The sequence below is a fragment of the Marmota flaviventris genome, chromosome 19, assembly GCF_047511675.1.
Source record: "Marmota flaviventris isolate mMarFla1 chromosome 19, mMarFla1.hap1, whole genome shotgun sequence".
NCBI classification, from domain to species: Eukaryota; Metazoa; Chordata; class Mammalia; order Rodentia; family Sciuridae; genus Marmota; species Marmota flaviventris.
Genome location: NC_092516.1, coordinates 11,485,778 through 11,505,923, shown reverse-complemented (window position 1 = coordinate 11,505,923; position 20,146 = coordinate 11,485,778). Strand labels below are relative to the sequence as shown.

The 20,146-nt window shown below is 44.8% G+C and overlaps 1 protein-coding gene across 6 annotated transcripts; it reads left to right on the top strand.

Moving 5' to 3' along the window:
* The first annotated feature begins 2,026 nt into the window (after positions 1 to 2,026).
* On the top strand, positions 2,027 to 17,082 carry Cep20 (centrosomal protein 20). Of its 6 annotated transcripts, none has more exons than XM_027940461.2 (5): positions 2,027 to 2,095; positions 4,383 to 4,580; positions 6,384 to 6,468; positions 12,022 to 12,150; positions 14,846 to 17,082. In XM_027940461.2, the coding sequence occupies exons 1-5, from the start codon at positions 2,029 to 2,031 to the stop codon at positions 14,847 to 14,849; spliced, it is 483 nt and encodes a 160-aa protein (XP_027796262.2). In that variant the 5' UTR covers positions 2,027 to 2,028; the 3' UTR covers positions 14,850 to 17,082. The 6 variants fall into 6 exon arrangements, with proteins under 6 accessions (XP_027796262.2, XP_027796260.2, XP_071461771.1 ...); XM_027940459.2 differs by having other exon boundaries at positions 13,365 to 17,082; XM_071605670.1 differs by lacking the exon at positions 14,846 to 17,082 and adding an exon at positions 13,307 to 13,340.
* Positions 17,083 to 20,146: the final 3,064 nt, after the last annotated feature.

Genomic DNA, 20,146 nt, shown 5'->3' with positions numbered 1-20,146 from the left:
AATAAAATGGGGTGTCGATGTAACTCTGGTAGAGTGCCCCTGGATTCAATATCAATACTACTACAACTACTACAACTAATAAATAAGTAAAAATTTTTTAAAAAGAAAGACAACCTCAGGATCCAAATATATGTATAAAATATGTATTTTTTGAAACAAAAACTTCAAAGAATAATCTTCAATGTCTTCTACTTGTTACCTTGTATCTTTGACAATGTGCTGAGCACAATGGGGTCCAGAATATCTATTATTGGGCTGTCTGGCATCTTATTTATTTTTTATTGTTTTTTTTTTTTAGTTATACATGACAGTAGAATTCATTTTAATATAATTATACAAACATGAAAATATCTTAATCTAATTAGGACCCCATTCTTCTGGTTGTACATGGTGATGGGATTCACCTGGTGCATTCATATGTACATAGGAAAATTATGTCAGGTTTGTTCCACTGTCTTTCCTTTTCTGTTCTTCCCTTCCTTCCCATCATTGCTCTGCCACCTTTTTTTTTTAAATTTTTATTTTTTTGGTGGGGCTGGGGATTGAACCCATAGCCTTGTGCATGTGAGGCAAGCACTCTACCGACTGAGCTAAACCACAGCCCTCCCATCATTCCCCTTTATCTAATCAACTGAACATCTATTATTTCCCTCTCCCCCCTTATTGTGGGTTTGCTTCCACATATTAGCAAAAACATTTCACCTCTGGTTTGGGGGATTGTCTGATTCTACTTAGCATGATAGTCTCCAGATCTATCCATTTACTAGGAAATGTCTTAAAGTCATTCTTCTTTATGGCTGAATAATGCTGCATTGTGTACGTAGACCACATTTGCTTTATCTACTCATCTCTTGAAGGGCACTTAGGTTGGTTCCATAGCTTATCAATTGTAATTGAGGTGCCATAAACGTTGACATGGCTGTGTCACTGTAATATGTTGATTTTAAATCCTTTGGATATACACCAAGGAGTGGGATAGCTGGGTCAAAGGCTTGTTCCATTCCTAGTTTTTTTGAGGAACTCCATACTACTTTCCAGAGTGGTTGCACCAATTTGCAGTCCCATCAACTGTGTATGTGCCGTACCCTTTCCCGACATCCTCACCAACATTTATTATTACTTATATTCTTGATATTTCCGGCCAGCATTTTAAAGAGTGCAGTTCTAGAACCCAGGTCAATCCACGTCACTTGTATAACCAAGGCTTTCCATCTCCCTGGTGATGCAATTGGAATCATGCAACCTCACACTCAGTTTGGGACACTTCATTCCCATGTTCCTTTTCTAGGAATCTGAGAGCCTATTCCTTCATCAGTTATTTCCACAAACAGCTCTTGGATTCCATATGTGCACTGCGCAGTATTAAATGCTAGTGGAAGACGGTCGGTCGGCTTCGAAGAGAAAGAGGCCTGGATTCAGATGTCACCGCCACCATCTGCCGGGGATCTTACAGGGAAATCACGGAGCTAAGGTATGGGAAGGACTTGGCCGAATGTCAGACTCCTAGCCGGTGCTTAACACAGTGGTTCTCAACGTGTGATTTCCCAGACCAGCAGCATCGGCGTCACCTGGGAACTTGATAGAAAGGCAAAGCCCCAGTCGGCGCCTCAGTTTCACTGAGAAGCTCCGAGGCTGGGACCCGGACGTCTCTCTTAACCAGTCTTCTAAATGGTACCGAGGCCTGCTCACTTTGAGAGCCACCGGCTGAACGGTGGTAACCATTAGCAGTTAGTACGCAAAGCGGCAGAGATGAGCAGCGGGCGGACGACGAGCGGCTCCGCAGGCTGCAGTCAAGCACCAAGGGGCCAGCAGCACCCACCGGTAAACGCTTGAACTGTCTCTGTCCCGGCTCCTCCCACCTCCCTCCTCCCGGAGCAGGACCCGCCTAGTGCGCTCGCTGATTGGTGGAGTCTCTCGTGGACTTTCGCCACTCACCCAATCCCGGAGAGCATAAACAGAGAAGGGCGGGACTGGGCTGTGCGCTTATTGGCTGTAGACCACGCCGGGGGCGGGAGGGCGGAACTGCGCATGCGCGCTTTCGCGGCGCGGCCCCGGCGGCCGTTGAAAATGGCGACTGTCGCCGAGCTGAAGACTGGTGAGTACCAGCAGGGCGCCTTGCTGGGTGGTAAGCATCGTGACTTCCACCGGTGAAGAGCACGGGCCGGAAGGAACACAGGCTGGGCCTTTGCGGGGCTCGTTCTGCGGTATCAGGGTCTGCGGGAGCGCCCGGCAGGGGTGGCGGCCGCCGCTCGCGGGCTCTGGGAGGGACGCGGAGGTCCAGCGGCGTCGAGCTGGAGCCAGAGCCCAGAAGCCGCGGGCCCCTGTGCTTGCTCCCGGCCTGCACCCTGGGCCTCTGGCGCGTCTTTCTGGACCCCGCCGGGGCTGGGGAGAGGAAGGCCCGGGCGGGCTTTGCACCCGAGCTGCCCCGGGATGCAGCGTCGTGACCACTGGGCAGTCATCATTGCTGCACGCACAGCCGTCGTTGGTAGGAGCTCGGTCCTGAACGGTTGGCTCGGTTTGCTCAGGAGTCCCGGCAGCAGCCTGTGCAGGAGGTCCTCCTGTCCACCAGGAGAAACCGGGGTCAGAGTTTCCTGGTGTGGCCATTCGGAAAAGTTCCCCGAAGTACTTCTGTAGTAGTTCTGTGCATGTCATTAAGAACATTTTATGCCGTTAACTTCGAAGCAGACGTTCCGACAAGTGTTAGTGATTGTACTTGTCAGCGCCTGCGCTGGGTATGAAGCACTCCCCACGGCCCGGGTGACATCTGATCCATGCCCTGTAACACCTGTACCCATGGCCTGGACTGGGAAACTGAGCTGTTAAGAGGGGAAGTGCCCGAAGTCATTTACCGAGGAAGAGACAGTGTGGGAACCCAGATTAGACGCACCACGATGCCAGGTCTTCATCACCGGGCAATAAACCTGCTAATGAGTCCAACCAGTTCTGGTTTTTCAGAAAACACAGGGCCTGATAACCAGTCGTTGGTAGAGAGGTGGAGAGTAGGAAGCTGCATGCCTTTGGGAATATGATTCCCACATCCGCGATGTCAATGTATATTGGGGACACTGTGCTGGTGAACAGTCATAAAAGAGGCATGCAACTGTCACATCAGAACAAAATGCACTGGATCTGTGGGCTCCCTCCTTGGAGAAATACACATCACACCTAATGTTGCGTGCAGTTTCAGAGAATTTAGGTATTCCATGGGGGATCAGCCAGGTCAACAACCTCTTTCTGATGGAGTTTTTATGGTGCAGTGTTCTAGGCATAACAATGAGGAGAAGAGAAAATGATATGGAACCCAGAAGGCGATTTACTCTTTGGGGACTAGGAGTGTCCTACAGTGACTTGAAGAGGGGCCCATTTTCCCTGCTTTCCCCAATTCTGAATGTGCTTTGTGTCCACAAGAAAGTCCATGAAATCTTGTTTGCCAAATATCTTAAATTTTATGGACGTTTTATCTTTTTTGGGAGGAAGGGGTGTCTTGTTCTTTTTCTGTGGTTCTTTGTTTTTTTTTTTTTTTGCATACCTCGTGTCTTGCCTGTATAGAATTCAGGCCACCTCAGGAACAAGCACCTTCATTGTTGCTTTCTTTTGTTTTTGGGGGGTGCTAGGGACTGAACTCAGGGGTACTTGCCCACTGAGCCACATCCCCAGCCCTAGTTTGAATTTTATTTAGAGACAGAGTCTCACTGAGTTGCTTGGTGCCTTGCTTTTGCTTAGGCTGGCTTTGAATTTACGATTGATCTACAGGAGTGGGCCATCACTGCGGGCCCTTTTATCTTTTTTAAGCACTCATAACTGTCATTAGAAAAAAACAAAACAAAAAAGCCCCCAAAACCGTTTCATTCAGACTGGGCCATTTCCTAAGGGTATCAAAGGCTTTTATACAAAAAACATGATACATTCCTTTCTTTATGGCGGCTGGTTTTCTTTAATCACCTTTCTGAACTGGAGTCTGTTGGAGAAGCCCAGAATCCATTTACAGTGACAAACACTCTTGAACATAGGAGTGATGGGGGAGGTAGGCTAGGTCCTGGTAAGCTAACTATACTTCTAATCCCCCTATATTTTCCCGTTTGTAGTCTCGGAGTATGTCTCAGACTACAGCCCCTGACCGCAAAGATGCTATAGGGATAAAATTGAATTCCTTCAACTATATTCAGAGTAAATCATTATAACTTGGAAACTTTGTTTTTGTTTTTGTTTTTTTTTTTTTTTTATAAGCATGGTTTGTGATAGTCAATGTCATTGACCACTTTGTTACTTTGTTTAGCTCAAGGGCTGCATTTGTACTATTTACCTTTTCAACATTTTTCTTGAGAACATACCCAACAGTGACAAAATTTATAACTGAAGCATTAATATTTTATATTTAACAGTTTTAAAGGACACTTTGGAAAAAAGGGGGGTACTAGGGCATTTAAAAGCAAGGATCCGAGCTGAAGTTTTCAGTGCCCTAGATGATGATCATGAACCCCGACCAACGTTGTCTCATGAAAACCTTCTAATTAACGAATTAATTCGGGAGTATTTGGAATTCAACAAATATAAGTATACGGCATCGGTCCTCACAGCAGGTAAGTGGTCATGGTTTATCATTTGAGGCAGAATCTGTGCCTCCCTTTCCCCAATTTATCCTAGAAGTCCAATTTCATTACCAAGCAGTGTCATCTGGGTGATTGGATCAGAAAAATCATATGTGCTCTTTTCACAGCTCAAAAATTTTTTTAAAATATTTATTTTTTAGCTTTTAGGTGGACACAATATCTTTATTTTATTTTTATGTGGTGCTGAGGATCGAACCCAGGGCCTCATGCATGCCATGCCAGGCAAGCTTGTTACTACTTGAGCCACATCCTCAGCCCATCAAACAAATTTTTATAAGGTTTAACATACTACAGGAGAAAATACTAGCTAGAACTTTCCATTACAGATCCTTTAATATTAAGCATACATTTCTGCATCCCTCAGTTTGTTATAGATGGCTATATGATGCCAGTGACATCAGCTAGTTTTCTTGGATTTTGGCTTCCCTAGAATGAAATCCAGTGAGGTAACCAAATTTCATATTAAATGTTTTGGCTTTAAAAAAAAAGTGTAAAATTTACATACAAAAAAAATTACCTTTTTTAGTGTACAGTTCTATGGATTTTGTCAAACATGTTTAATCGTGTAACTACCACCACAGTCACAGTCGAGACACAGAACATTTCCATCACCTCAGGAGATTTTCTGGCACCCATCTGTGGCCAGCCTTGTCACTCAGCCCCGCCCTGACACTCACTAAGCTGTCGTTTTTCTGTTCTGGGGTCTTCTTTTCCGGAGTATCCTGCATGGAGCATATTGGTAAAGCCTTTTGACTCTGCTTCCCGTTGCTTGCATACTGCACCTGAGGTTCAGCCATTCTGGCTGTCCCCTGCAAGTGGCATTATCCCCAGGGAAACAGTGTGGCCCTGCCAGTTCACCTGCTTCAGTGGTTAGGCAGTTAGGTGGTCTCTAGTTTGGGGCAGTTATGAATCAAGCCGCTATAAACATTTACTTATGAGTTTTTATGTGAACATGAATATTCATTCTCTTGGGTAAATAGCTAGGAGTAGCATTGCTGGGTTGTGTGGTAAATGTTCACAGACCTTTATAGGAAAAGGGGCCAGCTGTTTTCCAAAGTGACTACGCCATTTTACTTTCCCACCAGGGAAGTACGAGAGTTCCAGTTGCCGGTGTCCCTGCCGGCACTTGATATAGAGTCCAGTTTTACTTTTAGAATTACTGATGCCAAATGGATATATTTTTTCAAAATTGAGTTGTTAGTAGTTATGTGTTTATATTTTGGTGGTGCTGGGGATTGAACCCATAGCCTTGTGCATGGGAGGCAAGCACTCTACCAACTGAGCTATATCCCCAGCCCTCCCGTCATTCCCCTTTATCTAATCAACTGAACATCTATTATTTCCCTCTCCCCCTTATTGTGGGTTCGCTTCCATATATTAGCAAAAACATTTCATCTTTGGTTTGGGGGATTGTCTTATTTTACTTAGCATGATAGTCTCCAGATCTATCCATTTACTGGCAAATGTCTTAAAGTCATTCTTCTTTATGGCTGAGTAATGCTGCACTGGCTTCTCGGGAAACTGATTGAAGTATTTTCAACCCAGAATTGGGGATTTAAAAACTTAGGTTAAACTGCATTACGTTTTGCATTAACAGAATGAATTTTTCAAAGTCATAAAGTCGGTTGCAGTTGGATCTACCCTGTTTTGTTCTGTCATTAATCTTCCCAAATCTGAAAAACGTATGTGTATCTGGTAAGTTTGGTTGTTATCAAAATCACATTTGTTTTTAGATTAACAGACTCGGTGTTTTAATGAATTTTTCCCCTCCAGAATCTGGTCAACCTGCAGTTCCACTGGACAGACAGTTTCTCGTCCGAGAACTAAATGCCTTTGAAGAGTCAAAGGACAGCAAAATGTAAGAAGCTTCTTTAATGTGGGCTTTCAGCTCCTGTTGCAGGAGTCCTCTTGGCGCAGGGGGCCGTGGTTTCTCTTTAATTCAGCAGGTCTTAACCCAGATCTGGTGTGCAGCAGCGAGAAGGTCCGCTCTGTTCGTGAAAATTCCTGTGGCGTCAGAGGACTGAGCGTCTCTACTATTTTTTTTTTTTCGGTGGTGCTGGGCCTGGGCCCCAGGGCCTGAATGTGCATGCTGGACATGGGCTGCGCTGACCCCCGCCCCAGCCCTCTTCTCAGGGCCACTTTCACTTGCTCTCCCTCTCGCCCGCTCTGCATCTCAAGTTCTGTCCTCGGGTTGTCGCCACCTGGTGGGAGTGGGCGGCACTTTCTGGTGGTGGTTCTTTCCAGAGGGTCCCTGGGTGGGCTGAAGAGGGCTGTGGTTGGCAGGCCAGGCCCTCGCACTCCAAGCAGCCTGCCCCAGCACCTTTCCTTCTCTTTCTGAAAATTCATTGAGCTTTCAGTTCTCCCTCCTGGTGTGATGGGGTTTGGTTACCGCGAAGCGTTTGACATACGTGCAGTCGGTGCCCCTGATAATGTGTGCCCGGCCCTCTACTCTGAGTTGAGGCATGCGGGCCAAGAGTGGCGTCTGTGGATTTCTGATTTGAGAAGCTCAACTTCACTTGAGTTTCTGCAGTGTTTTGGAATATTGGCTTGTCTTAAAATGCTTTTTGTCATTTGTTTCTAAGACTCTTTATGTCTTAGTTTCCGGGGCTTCCTCATAGTGCTCTCAGTTTCTTTGTTGACTCTTTAGGGCTCCTTTCACCTCCGCCCGCCCCCAAGTCTGCCCTCTGCTTTCCCTTCTCCTTGTCCTCCACCTCCTCTTCTGGGGCCTCTGGAGGCTCCAGCGAGGCTGCCTGCTGCTGCCTGCTTTGAACCCTAGTGGTAGGCCGGGTTTCTGCTGGCATGTCCGGAAACCAAATGGGTTATTCTTATCTCCTCAACTCCCCGCCCCAATGGGAGCCTCCTGCAGCTGCTCAGGTCTTAACTCAGAGTCTCTCAAGGTGCGAGGTGCGGCTCTTTCTGTTCTCTACCGGTCCCTCCGCAGATCCCACTGCTTCTGCCCCTGCTGCGTCCCCTGTCCGCTCTCGTCCTGCACCCCTCTGCTCAGGAACCCTCTGACTAGTTTTTTTTTTTAATCTCCAGTCACCTTCTTTTCCACCTTGTTTTACCTGCCACTGTCTTTTAACAGAGTTGTTGCATTGTTTAAAAACAACCTTGAGGATGTGACGAAGCCCCAGCGCCTCTGCCCAGCGTCTTCCCACCTGTCTCTGGTGGGATTGGCTCACACCTCACTGTGCGTTGTCCCCAGAGGACACCTTGTAACCCCAGGCTTCTCTGCCTTTGCACCAACTGTCCCTTAGCCTCGCAGCCAGGGTCACTTCCTTGTTCGTCTCACTTCCTGTGGGAGTGTCCTTCGTCACCCTGGCCCTGTTCAGGTGTTAACTTCTTTTTGACATTTTTTCTTCCTCCTCTTTCCAGGTTTCTGTGTTTAAGATTTGATTTGTACTTTTGTTATACATGTGTCTCATTTTTTTCTTAGACTTAACTGTTTATAGTTCATCTACTGGACAGGAATCTTTAAGAAAAAAGGATATGTGACATTCATTTCTATTTGTCATGGTATGTCACTGTGTTCTCTCTCTTTTTTTTTTAATATACTTTTGAGATGTTGATGGGCCTTTATTATATTAATTTATTGATACGTGGTGCTGAGAATCGAACCCATTGCCTTACACATGCCAGGCAAGTGCCACCACCCAGCCCCTGTCACCATGTTCTCTACACACATGAATACCCAATAAAATGCTTACTGCACTGAACCTCCATTACCCAGATAATTACTAACTATATAAAATCAGGGTTGCTTTGAAAAAGAGGAAAAAAACCTTTTTAGCTCAGTTCCATTGATGTATATTAAAGTCCTCATGTGGGCAGTAAATGACTGTAGAAGGCTTTAGCAGCAACATTAGGCTGACTAGAAAGAAGATATAATTCCATTACGCCATATTCTGAATCTAGAATTTGACCCAAATAAGTGTAGCTGGGGCTAGTGCACACCCGGACCTCGCAATCACGTCTCCAGCTCACACTCCACATTCGCATTCCCCCGAGCATCCAGACCCCGCTCAGTCCTGTGCTGGGAGGTCTGCTGCTCTGATGGAAGGGCCCGATAGGCATGAGACAGGAGGAGGTGACGCGCTTGCCTGCCTGCCCCTCTTAAGGTCAGACACTTCTGTGAACTGCCACAGGCCCCCAGAGGCAGAGCAGTGGCTGGAGGGGTCAGGACAGACCTCTTCAGCAGGGGGTCAGAATGTTTTAAGTGACAGTGAAAGTAGTAATTGTTGTTGAGAAAGAATGCAGACAGCACAGAGAGGCAGCTATTGAAGAGGAACAAGCTTGGCCCTCGCTGAAAGCCAGTCTCACTTCCCCAGACGCCCACCGTGGACTCTCTCCCTTGCAGCCATTCAAACTTACGCTATATTTAAGCCTACCCATTGTACTTTCTCCTGCCTGTGCAGGGGATGTATTTGCCACTTGTTTTTCATCCCAGAGTATATAAATCTTTTTTTCTAAATAAGATTATAAATTATTTCAGCTGTACAGAGCAGTACGGAGTCATGCAGCAGACTCTGAGTTCCTTCCCCTCCGGCTTGGAACCTTACGCTTTGTCTTTGAGTTTTTTAACTACATAAATATTAAGGGTATCTTTGAAGGCCACCTTCCCCCATTTCCCCTCCCCCAGCAAAACTGTTTCCCCTTTCTGTTTTAAACAACTTTGTAGTGTTCTGTGTACCATAAATGATTGGCACCTGCTCCTATCTGTGGACATTTAGGTTGTTTCCAGTGTTTTGCTATTGCACCAGATACCGCAGTGAATGTTGTTGGTTCACTTAAAAGTGTCTGAGAACCCATTGTGTATCAGACACTGTTGTAGGCTCTGGGGACAGCAGTAGGCATTGTTTTCTGCAGTGTTGTCTGGGAACCAACCATGCCCAAAGCGTGATCCACAGAATAGTTGTCCTACGAGAGTCACCACAAAAGAGATTTTGAGCAGGAAGCCACCATACCACTTCCCTTCTTGGAGATTCATGATCACCTTATTAGGGCAATTGCTCTGAGAAATCCTGCAATCAAAGAGCCATTGTTACCTAACCTGTTTGGCAGAGGGACCGATTTTGGCATAAGTATTCACATCCTGTAAAGCCAGAGTTCATGGGTATAGTTGATAGCTGTACTTAAACACTGAGTTGTTAAAGCAGTGGGTAACACTTTAGAAAGCATATATTTTGACAAATTTTGAAAAGTATAGAAAACTGGCAGAGTGGAAATGGTGGGAGTGGTAATTTGGAGGAGTCTACGTGTGACTTGGGGCGGGCCGGGAGGTAAGGTGGCATCCAGTTCAGGACCTTGGTTTGCCCGTAGCACTAGGGAATGAACCCTGATACAGTCTTCCTGGCTCTTGGTAGTTTTAAGATACTTGCTGCAGATGAAAGGATTAAGAAGTAAGTGACGGCTTTACTTCCAAAAATTTAGGGAAATTCTTCAAGCTCTACTTTTGCTGAGTTTAGTGATTCGCCTTTGCCAAGTTTGCCATCCCCCTGTAGCACTCGGGTTATTCACTTAGTACAGATCTTCTGTGCTAGTTCTGAAACCCTTAGAGCTGCTGGGTCTTGAAAGTCCAGAAGTTTTCATAGATAATATGTTAGGTCAAACCCTGCCACCAAATGAGGGTGTGCCAACCTTATGAAGAAAGTTCCAGTTTTGAGAGGTTTGATTTTTCAGTATTGTATGTGAGGCTGTACTTTAAATGATCTTTTTAAAACTTATTTTAAAAAATGACTCTTAATATCCATGAAATTGCAAGTTAAATGTGTTAGTTATATACAAGTTAGAATACTTGATTTTTTTAAAAATTTCAATCTTTTGTCAATCTTATCCATATTTAAAATATAAAAATTTAAACATTTAACAATCATCTTAACAAATTAATACTTGGGGAAAGACTGGCTTAAAATAATAGGAGACGTATCTTTTAATGGCTAGGTGAGGCCTGTCTAAGAAAGGGTTGGGACTCCTCTTAGAGAAACCTCCTTTCCTGCTTTCCTGGTAACATGGAGAAATTGCTTTGATATGCAATTATTTATTGCTGCCTAAGCGACTGCCCAGAATCTGATGACTTAAAACAAATGTTTATCATTGTCTGTAGCGAATGTGGGGAGTGGGCGTAGCTGGAGAGTCGAGCTCAGGCTCCCTCCTGAGGCTGCGGCGTCTGGGCTTGCTGGGGCTGGGAGGTGTGCTTCCCGTCGGCTCTCGGCTCTCGGTTGCCAGCTGTTGATGGGCAGGAGGCCTCAGCTCCTTGCTCTTCATTCCCAGGGGGCTGCTGGAGAGTCCTTGGGAATCGACCTTCCCCTAGAGAGAAAGCAAGGAGGTAGACACTGTCACTCTCCATCTTATTCCTTGTGTGGGAACTGAGACCAGTTCGCAGGGAGGGCAGTTTGGTTCCAGTTTCAAAGGACTTGTTCATGCTTTGAACCATACTAGCTGGTAAGTAGGTGGATATCTAAAAAAATAAGTCAGGTTCATTGTGTTTTCAAGGATGAAATTAAAAACATTTCTGTATTGTCAACAGAGCAGCTTTCATTGATGCAAAGGCACTGATATCAATTCCTGGGTGGCATATTTCTAGAAAAAGTATGGGACTTGGGGTATAAATATGAACTTTATTAATCTCTGGGCTGTGGATTTCTCATTCACAAATTGATGATAATGGTTATGACATCACAAAGGGAGGATAAAATGAAGAGGAGTAGGAGTGTTTGGTGAACAATTCAGCTGCCACGTGTGTGCCGGGCAAGCCCTAAGCACTCAGTGCGTGGCGTTTGGGCCTGTGCTTTCCCCACCTCAGGTGGCAAAGCCAGTATTGGAGCCCTGGCTGTCTGGATGTGTGATGTTTTCTGGGCCCTGATTTATTCAACAGGCATTTGCTGTCCTATTATCAGGCAGAGTCAGATACTGGGAGGTATATGGACTTGGAGTTTAAAAGCTGAATTCCTATGAATTGATTCATAGTATTTCAGTTTATATGAATTTTAAGTTGTTCACATGTTTTCTCTGGGTTTTAAATTTTCCTTCAATTGATACTTTTAAATTTAAGAGTATGAATAGTTCACAACTCAATAATAATCATACACTATTTTCTTAATATTATTTTTTGATACTGGGGATTGAGTCCAGGGGTGCTTTACCACTGAACCACATCCCCAGCCTTTTGTTTTTGAGAAAGGGTCTCACTAAATTGCCGAGGCTGGCCTTGAACTTATGATAATCCTGCCTCAGCTCCTGAATCACGGGGATCATAGGCATGCACCACTGCCCCCGACTTATAGAACTGTTTTTAAGCCTAGTGAATTACTTGGCCATTTTGGTGTCAGAGGTTATCTTTTAAAGAATAAATGTTTTTAGTTGTCCCTTTTATGTCAAATTAATTGATTTTTTTGTTTTCTTCCTGCTACAGACCTCTTTTATATGGAATTTTGGCTCATTTCTTGCATGGAACTAAGGACGGTGTCCCAAACACCTTTCTGAAAGAGTCTTCACTTCAGCCTTCAAACCCAAATCTTGTCAGACAGAAGAAGGCCGATGGGTAAGAGGTTCCTGAGGTTCCTCTTTTAGCTTTAACAAGTGTGTTTTCTTCCTGTGCATTTGTATCCTTGAAGGAGTTTTTCCTGAGCTTTTGAGCCGTAGTGTAATTTCACTTATATCTAATACAGTGAGCTTATGTTACTCAACCTTCAAGAAATACTTTTTGGAAAGAAAATTTTAAAAAGAGTAGGGGAATAACTGGGAAAGTTCATATATGTGTGTGTGTGTGTACACACATACATGTAAATTCATATACACACACAAAAGTTTTGCAAAACCCGATTTTTATTTATAGTCCTTGGAGCACTGCAGATCTGTATACTGCAAAAGTAGTTTTTTTTTTACCCAGGGATCATTTTTCTCTGTCCAGGAGCTAAACACAGATGGAGAAGTCATGGGCCATGTGTCCTTTGCATTTTCAGGATTTTTTTTTTTTTTACAGTAGATGGTGGTTATTTTGACAAATAATGGATTCTTAGAATGACTTGATCTTTTTTTTCAGAATGCTTGCTGTTAAAATGAGCTTTCAGTTGTTCAGTTACATCAGTAGTGGAGCCTCCGTTTTGGATTGCATTTTAGCTGAGTTTCTAGCGGTGGTAGAGAGCTCATCGCTCTGCCCACTCCTACCACTAGTTCTTCTGTGTGGGCACGTAAAGTAGAATTGCTGGTCACAGTGTACGCATATTGAAAACCAGCACAAATTGTTTACACACTTCCCAGGAATATGTGACCATATCCGTTTGTTCCAGTGGATCTGGGTGACACATGAGCACTTGTTACACAGCAATCGCAAGACATTGTATTAGTCCCGGCAAGAAAGAGAGCCTCTTGAGAAATAAGCCTTTCTGGCTCGTAAGCTTCTTATAATCAGCCTCTTAACATTCCTGCTAGTGACAGGTACTTCCTGACCAAGTTCTGTTCAGAGGTGGAAGTCACTGATGAGCTCCTGCTGTCTTACACCACACGGGGATGGACACGGAGGGAAAGAAGGGGCAAGAGACAAAGTGCCAAAAGTATCGTAGAATCGGCTTCAAGGCAGTAAAGCAGCTTTGGGTGCCTGTTCTGTGGCAAGCTCCATAGAAAGCCCAGCAGTGAGGGTGACCACTGATCCAGTGGACAAGAACGATGACTTGCAAATTATTTTCTTGGCACAACAGTGATTTCTTTGTGCAATGACTTGAAGCACTGTCAGCCACATGTTGCGTCATGTTTCAGGAACACGGTTCAGCAGTCCACTCGCTTTCTTAGCCTGCATACCTGCACGTCTGGAGCTGCGTCACTCTTACCTGACAGCGCTGAGGAGGTCGCAGAAATAGTAAAGTGACCACTCTGCAAGCCACACGCCTTATCACTGCACCAGCCCATCCGGACGCAAGACAAGACATCAAACAAAATCTGCTTCCATTTGAAAATAAGCCCAAAGCCTGCCAAGATGAAAGCACACCTCATAAGAGCTTTCAGAGTGGGGGGAAACCTCTCTGAGAGCGCAGCTCACTATCCTGCTGCTGTTGACCCTTGCCACCTTGCAGGCAAAGAAGTTTTTGCTCCGAATAAAGACAAGATGTTTAGAGAAAACCTTTATCAGCTCGACTTTATACAAAAATGCAGACTCCATTTTCTAGAACATGACTTTTCTAGAAGACCTAACATCATTGTGCTCTAAGGAACTTGTTCATTTTGTTCTGTCAACAAAGTTGCCCAAATGTGGGGAGAGAGAGATCTCCATCTGTTATCCAGACTGGAGAGGTCCTAGTCCTAAGGCTGCTCAGCCTTTGGTGACATTCAACTCTGGGAGATGTCACCTCTTCTTAAGGATTTGAAAACCAAGTGTGGATTTTTGGTACTAAATCTGCATTTTTCTAATTGCTTGCCTAAATTTGTATTTTCTTAAAAGAATTGACACAAGAAAGGCTCTGTCAGCTGTGGCAGTGCTGGGCTGGGCAGAAGTGCCCCCTTTACTGTGGCCAGAGCACTGCAGGGGTCACAGAAGCCTCCTGGAGCTTTCTTGTCTTGTTTTGGGGCTTTTGAAAACATTTTCCACGGTTCCAGGAGTTTTCGAATCTCCACAGAAGATGTGAATGTGCCCATGTTTTTCTTGCCACCAGAGGGCGCTGCTGGGAGGCGCTTGTGTCTGAAGGTCTTGTTTCTGATGGAAGAGCCCTGGCGCCCTCAACCGCTGACCCACCACTTGTCCTCCTCCCTCGTGAATTCCATTCCTTACAAATAAGAGGGAGGCCTGGAACTCATCACGCAGGGGTTTCCTCCAGCCTGCCTCCTTCACTTAAAAAAAAAAGGGCAAGAAACACTTTTGAATAGTTAGCCCCGAGGACTGAACATTTCTGACTTCCTCAGTAGGTTTAAGAAGTGCATTTAAAGGCAGGTGCAGTGGTGCAGGCCTGCGATCCCAGCCCCTTGGGTAGCTGAGGCTCACAAGTTCCAGGCCAGCCTAGGAAACCTTAGCAAGGCCCTGTCTCAAAATTAAAAAATAAAAGGGGCTGGGGATGTGACTTGGTGGTAAAGCATTCCTAGGTTCAATCCCCAATACCAAAAAAAAAAAAAAAGATTTTTTTTTTTCATCATCTTAAGCCATCTTCAGAACTCATCAAAGAGTGCATGACAACATTGGAAAATACGTGCAGGTGTGGCCACCCCTGTGACTTGGGATACATGTTGACATGTGCTTCTGCTCATTCCAGGTGACCACCAGGAAAGGAGAGGGGTGAAGGCACCAACACTGAGGCTGTCCCCCTTTCTCAAGCCGTGAAGAGATGACACTTCGATGCAGAGTATCTTTTATCTTAAAATTGTGTGTATTAAGTAACTTATTTATCATTCCAGAGTTACCATTTTGTAGAAATTTGAGTTTCTGCAAAATACTTGACCCCTCGTGTTTTACTGCATTTGTGAATAAAAGCTAACTCTGTCATCTAGCTTATTGGATGTGACTGGAAAGAAGGTGCATGGTTTTTACAAAGTAGTTTAAAGGTCCAGAAGTTCATGAAAAAGGCGCAAGGGCTTTTAGAACTTTGTACCTTCTTCTAAAAAAAGTTCTAGGCCGTTATCCACATGTTCTGCTCCTTGACATGCACATTAATTAAATTTCCTTCAGTTGGAATCATGTGAACTTGTAGGAAAATTCATTCATGACTTAAAGAATATTAAAACCAAAACTAATTTCCTGTACAGTTTGATTTTTCTTAAAGGACCTATTTTTCAGAAAACCACTCATGATTCAGCTTAAATGTCTGAATTACTACCTAAAGTTAAATTTGTAAATAGATAACCAAGTACTTTTTCTTTCCTTAGTCCATTTTGGCTTCCGCTGGAAAATTTAATTAAAAGGTAGAGGGGGAAATAATTCTTTTAACATGCTATAAGTAAAACAAAGAGTTTATTTTATTTTATTAAGAATGTAAAATAAGGGGGGCTGGGTTTGTGGCTCAGTGGTAGAGCGCTCACCTAGCACGGGCGGGACCCGGGTTCGATCCTCAGCAGCACATAAAAATAAAGGCATTGTGTTGTGTCCATCTACACCTAAAAAATATATATTAAAAAAAAAAAAGAATGTAAAATAAGGGGCTGGGGTTGTGGCTTAGTGACTGAGCCCTTGCCTCATGTGTGTGAGGCACAGGGTTTGATCCTCAGCATCACATGAAATAAATAAATAAATGCAAAGATACTGTGTCCACCTACAACTAAAAAAAGAACGTGAAATGACATGAAGTGACAGGCTTTAGGGAAATACCAGAAGGAGCTTTCCCTAGAGGCACTGTTGAAGCCCCGCGTGGCCCGGGTCGTGCAGTTAAGACGGCTGAGGGACGCGCGCCTTCCTGCGCGGGCTCTGGAAGTCATTTTGAATGTCCGTGTGTCTCCAGAAGCCCCTTTGATCATTGCTAAGGAAGTCTCGTGATGTGGAGTTTCACTAAGACAGCTCTCAGGGTAGCCCGCTCCTGGTGCAGAGTCGTGGGGCGCTGGAACTCAGAGCGCCTGGACGTGACCGTCTAGCCGCGTGCTTCCCACGGGAGAATCTGAGGGCTGTGGCTGGCGCCACTGTCACCCTCCTTGGGATGCTGGGTATGTGCTAACTTTGAAAATGACAGAAACCTTTGATTTTATATTTGATGTTAATTGTATTTACTCCTTACAGATTAAGAATTTTTATCTAAACACAAATCACCATTGTTTTTCATTTTTATTTTATTGTGTTTGGGCTGGAGCTCGGGGCCCCAGGCTTTCTAAGCAGGTGCTCTACCATTGAGCTACCCAGCCCATCAGAAACTACTAATGAAACCCCTTGAAACTATATTTTATAAGTCAAAAGATTTTGAGAGCTGGGCGCAGTGGCTCATGCCTGTCATCCCAGTGGCTTGGGAGGCTGAGGCAGGAGGATCTTGAGTTCAAAGCCAGCCTCAGCAACAGCAAAGTTCTAAGCAACTCAGTGAGACCCTGTCTCTAAATGAAATACAAAATAGGGCTGGGGATGGGGCTCAGTGGTCGAGTGCCCTGAGTTCAATCCCTGGTACCCCCCCCAAAAAAAAGATTTTGAGAGCCCTGTTTGTGGGTTAAAATTATATCTGTAGATGCAGAGTCTTGTAAGGGCCCATTTTCACTTTTAAATCTGTAATGTCTGATTACAATTATGAATTCCATTGTATCATATGTGGGAATATAAAGATCTGACTTTTCCCAGAAGTCTTGGTTCACATCCAAGTTGTTGTCACTAAGTTTACCTCAGGAATTGCAATCATGTAGATTAAGGAAAAATGCTGGAGTTGATGATTTTGGATACTGTTGAAAAACCATCATAATGAAAGCTGACCAGAACTGTCACCGGTGTTGTAGCCTTCTGTGTGCATTATTCTGTAACTCCTGTGCCTGGGTAACTTTTATACTTTCAATATATCATTTAATTAAAAAAATTTTAAGCAACTCACCTTTGTGCAGAGGGTGTTTGTATCGCTGCTGTGTGGTCAAGAGCTGGGCACAGAAACAGAAGAAGGACCTGGTGGCTCTCCCGCTGCCTGTCGGGGTCCTCATGGTGGAGAACCAGGAGTAGGGGCTGGGGTCTGTGTCCTGGGCTTCAGCCCTGTCACCCTGCAGCAGCTATTCCCAGGGTGCAGTGGGGGGCCTGTGCCAGTCCCTCGGGGGGTAGCATGATAATGGGGGGCAGGGGTGGTTTGAAAACATTTATATTTGGAAAAGAAAAGACAAAACATTCACTGAGAATTTTATTATCCAAAAAGAAGGACTTCATGTTAAAAAATCTGCCCTAGAAATTTCCATACTTGAGATTTTTCAGTCGTGTCAGTTTTTAATCCAGGAGCTCAAAAAGGCAGTGCCTGAGCAGGGAGACACTGGGGGAAAGAAAAACGAGCACAAATGGATTCAAGGAAAGAGAGAGCTCCATAGTGCTGGTGGGTTCCCTGGGCTTGGGAGAAGTTGGGGGAAAATGTTGGATTTACACAAAAATCAAATGGGAAAGTGGAACAGAAGGGATTTAGGGAGGTGGAGATTTAAAACGTGGACAGTCCAAAAATCCAGAGCAGGCTCAGAGGGCATTCGAAGATGATGAACAGGCTTGGCATATGTATTTGCATAGAATAAACGAATCGCCTTATAATTACGTGCGAGTACACATTTGTGTGTGGCTCATGAGCCTGTGTGACTGTGTAACCTTGATGAGTTCTTTTAGCCTAAAGCCAAGTGCACAGGAAGGATCGAGTTGTGACAATCTGCCTTTAGAGGCCCTTGGTATGTGACGTTTGTAACAACTGTTAGGCACAGACTATGATCTCCGTGGATTTTTTTAAAAGAAAATGAAGGAAAACTACCTTCTTAAAAGTAGATGATATTGTTTAGAGCAGTTGCAGATGGCAGCTAAATAGAAAGGAAGTGCCCTCTCCTCCCTGCCCCCAGGGACGAGCAGCCTCCGCACCTCTGTCACTGTGGACGGTCCATGGTTGCGTTAGGGACCACTTGGTGTCTGTCCCGTGGTTTTGGACAAACGTGTACTCACATATGTTCACAGTATAGTGTTAGACAGCAAGTTCCCCCCACACCCTCTGTGCTGGGCTTTCCTCTGCCTTTTGCAGAGACTCTAGCTGGACATATTCAGACTGGCTTCTTTCACCCAGGACCCTGCATGAGTTCCCCTCATTGCGTCATGATTTGAAAGCTCATTTCTTTTTAGTCTTGAGTAGTATTCCACTGTTATTTGTCCATCCCCCACTTGGGACATAGTAGTTGCTTCCAAGGCTGGGCAGTTATGAACAAAGCTGCTACAAACATCCATGTGCAGGTTGGGTTTTTTGTTTTTGTTTTTGTGTTGGACATAAGTTTTCAACTCCTTTGGATAAATTCCTAAAAAGCGTCACTGGCTGGATCATATGGTAAGAAAATGTTTGGTTTTGTAAAAAATGATTTTTGTTGAGACTCTTGGGACCCTTTCCTAAGATAGTGGTAGAGAATCTACAGTTACTGGGAGGCCAGAGTTGGAAACTGGTGACAAGGAGGGTGGCAGGTCACTACCCAGTGCAGTCTTACACCTGGAGAAGCGTGGGGCCGCCTGGCTGAGCGGAAGTGCTCTGGGCAGTGCAGGGGGCACAGTTGTGCTGTGGTCAGGAATCTTGGGCCAGGTGGACTTGAGATGATACCTGGGGCCTATTAAGTATTTGAGTATATAAATCTATTTACCTTTTAAGTAAATAAATCCTGAAGCCCACACAGGAGTAAATCATGCTTAGGGTGACCTATCTTTGATAACTAGAAATTAGAAGGGGTCGGGTGCTGTGGTGCATACCTGCAATCCCAGCAGCTCGGGAGTTTGAGGTGGGAGGATTGCAAGTTAGAGGCCAGCCTCAGCAACTTAGGGAGACCCTAAGTAACTTAGGGTCTCAAAATAAAAATTGGAGGGAATCACACTTTGGGGGCTTTTTGAAAACAGTAACAAGAAATTATATTTTTTTTAGAGAGAGAGAAAAAAATTTTTAATATTATTATTTAGTTTTCGGCGGACACAACTTCTTTGTTTGTATGTGGTACTGAGGATCGAACCCGGGCCGCCCGCATGCCAGCCGAGCGTGCCACCGCTTGAGCCACATCCCCAACCCAAGAAATTATTTTTAAAAAGATCCTGAGAGAAAGATTTCCTCTCCCCCATAGTTCATGGAAATGCGCATTATATGGTCCCTCACAGAAAAGACGTGCTTCGGAAAAATATTTGACAGCACTCAAAGTGACATTTTGTAAAGCAGCTTTTTGTCTCCATCTTAAAATAACTGGCCTTTTGAGACATGAGAAATAAAACAGGCATCTGCTTTAATTCATAGAAGAATGCACTTTTGAAGATTCCAGCATCTGAACGTGGTGCATGGGCCGGCACATATTGAACGGCCGTTACGTGAACATGCCATCTCTGGGCACTTCTAGAGCATGCATGATGAAGTGGTTGATGGAAAGCCTCAACACCATCAGATTCACAACACGGCAAGCTAGTCAAGGCAGGGTCTCATCTTTGCTTTTCCTTTGAGAAAATGGACTCAGGTACAGCAACAAGCCCGCAGCTGCTTGGCTGGTGCTTATTTAGTATTAAAAGTCAGACTTGTGCTTACTGCAGACTCAGGCGGTGCTCGGAATCCCTGCCCCACTGCTAACTACCCCAGCTACTTGCCCTGGGTGTCTCACCTCTCCAGACCCTCACCTACTCCATGTCCTTATTAAGGACCACAGGAGAGAGCAAGTAAAACTGAGCATTGGCTTCAAAGTCTCTGCTTCTAATTACTCTCTTCTCAAAGTTACCAACAAGTTCTTCAAGGAATCAGCTGCAGCCCTTTGGAATACCACTGTTTAGGGCCAGTGGTGGAAATGCCAGTCCTTCCTCGGAGGGGGCCAGGCTGGGTTGGGCCAGCCGCTCTGGACTCTTTCCAGGATGGGAAGGTGAGGATCGGCTGAGTCTTCCCCCTTTCTCTGCTAATGCAAAGACAATTTCCACTCCTTTT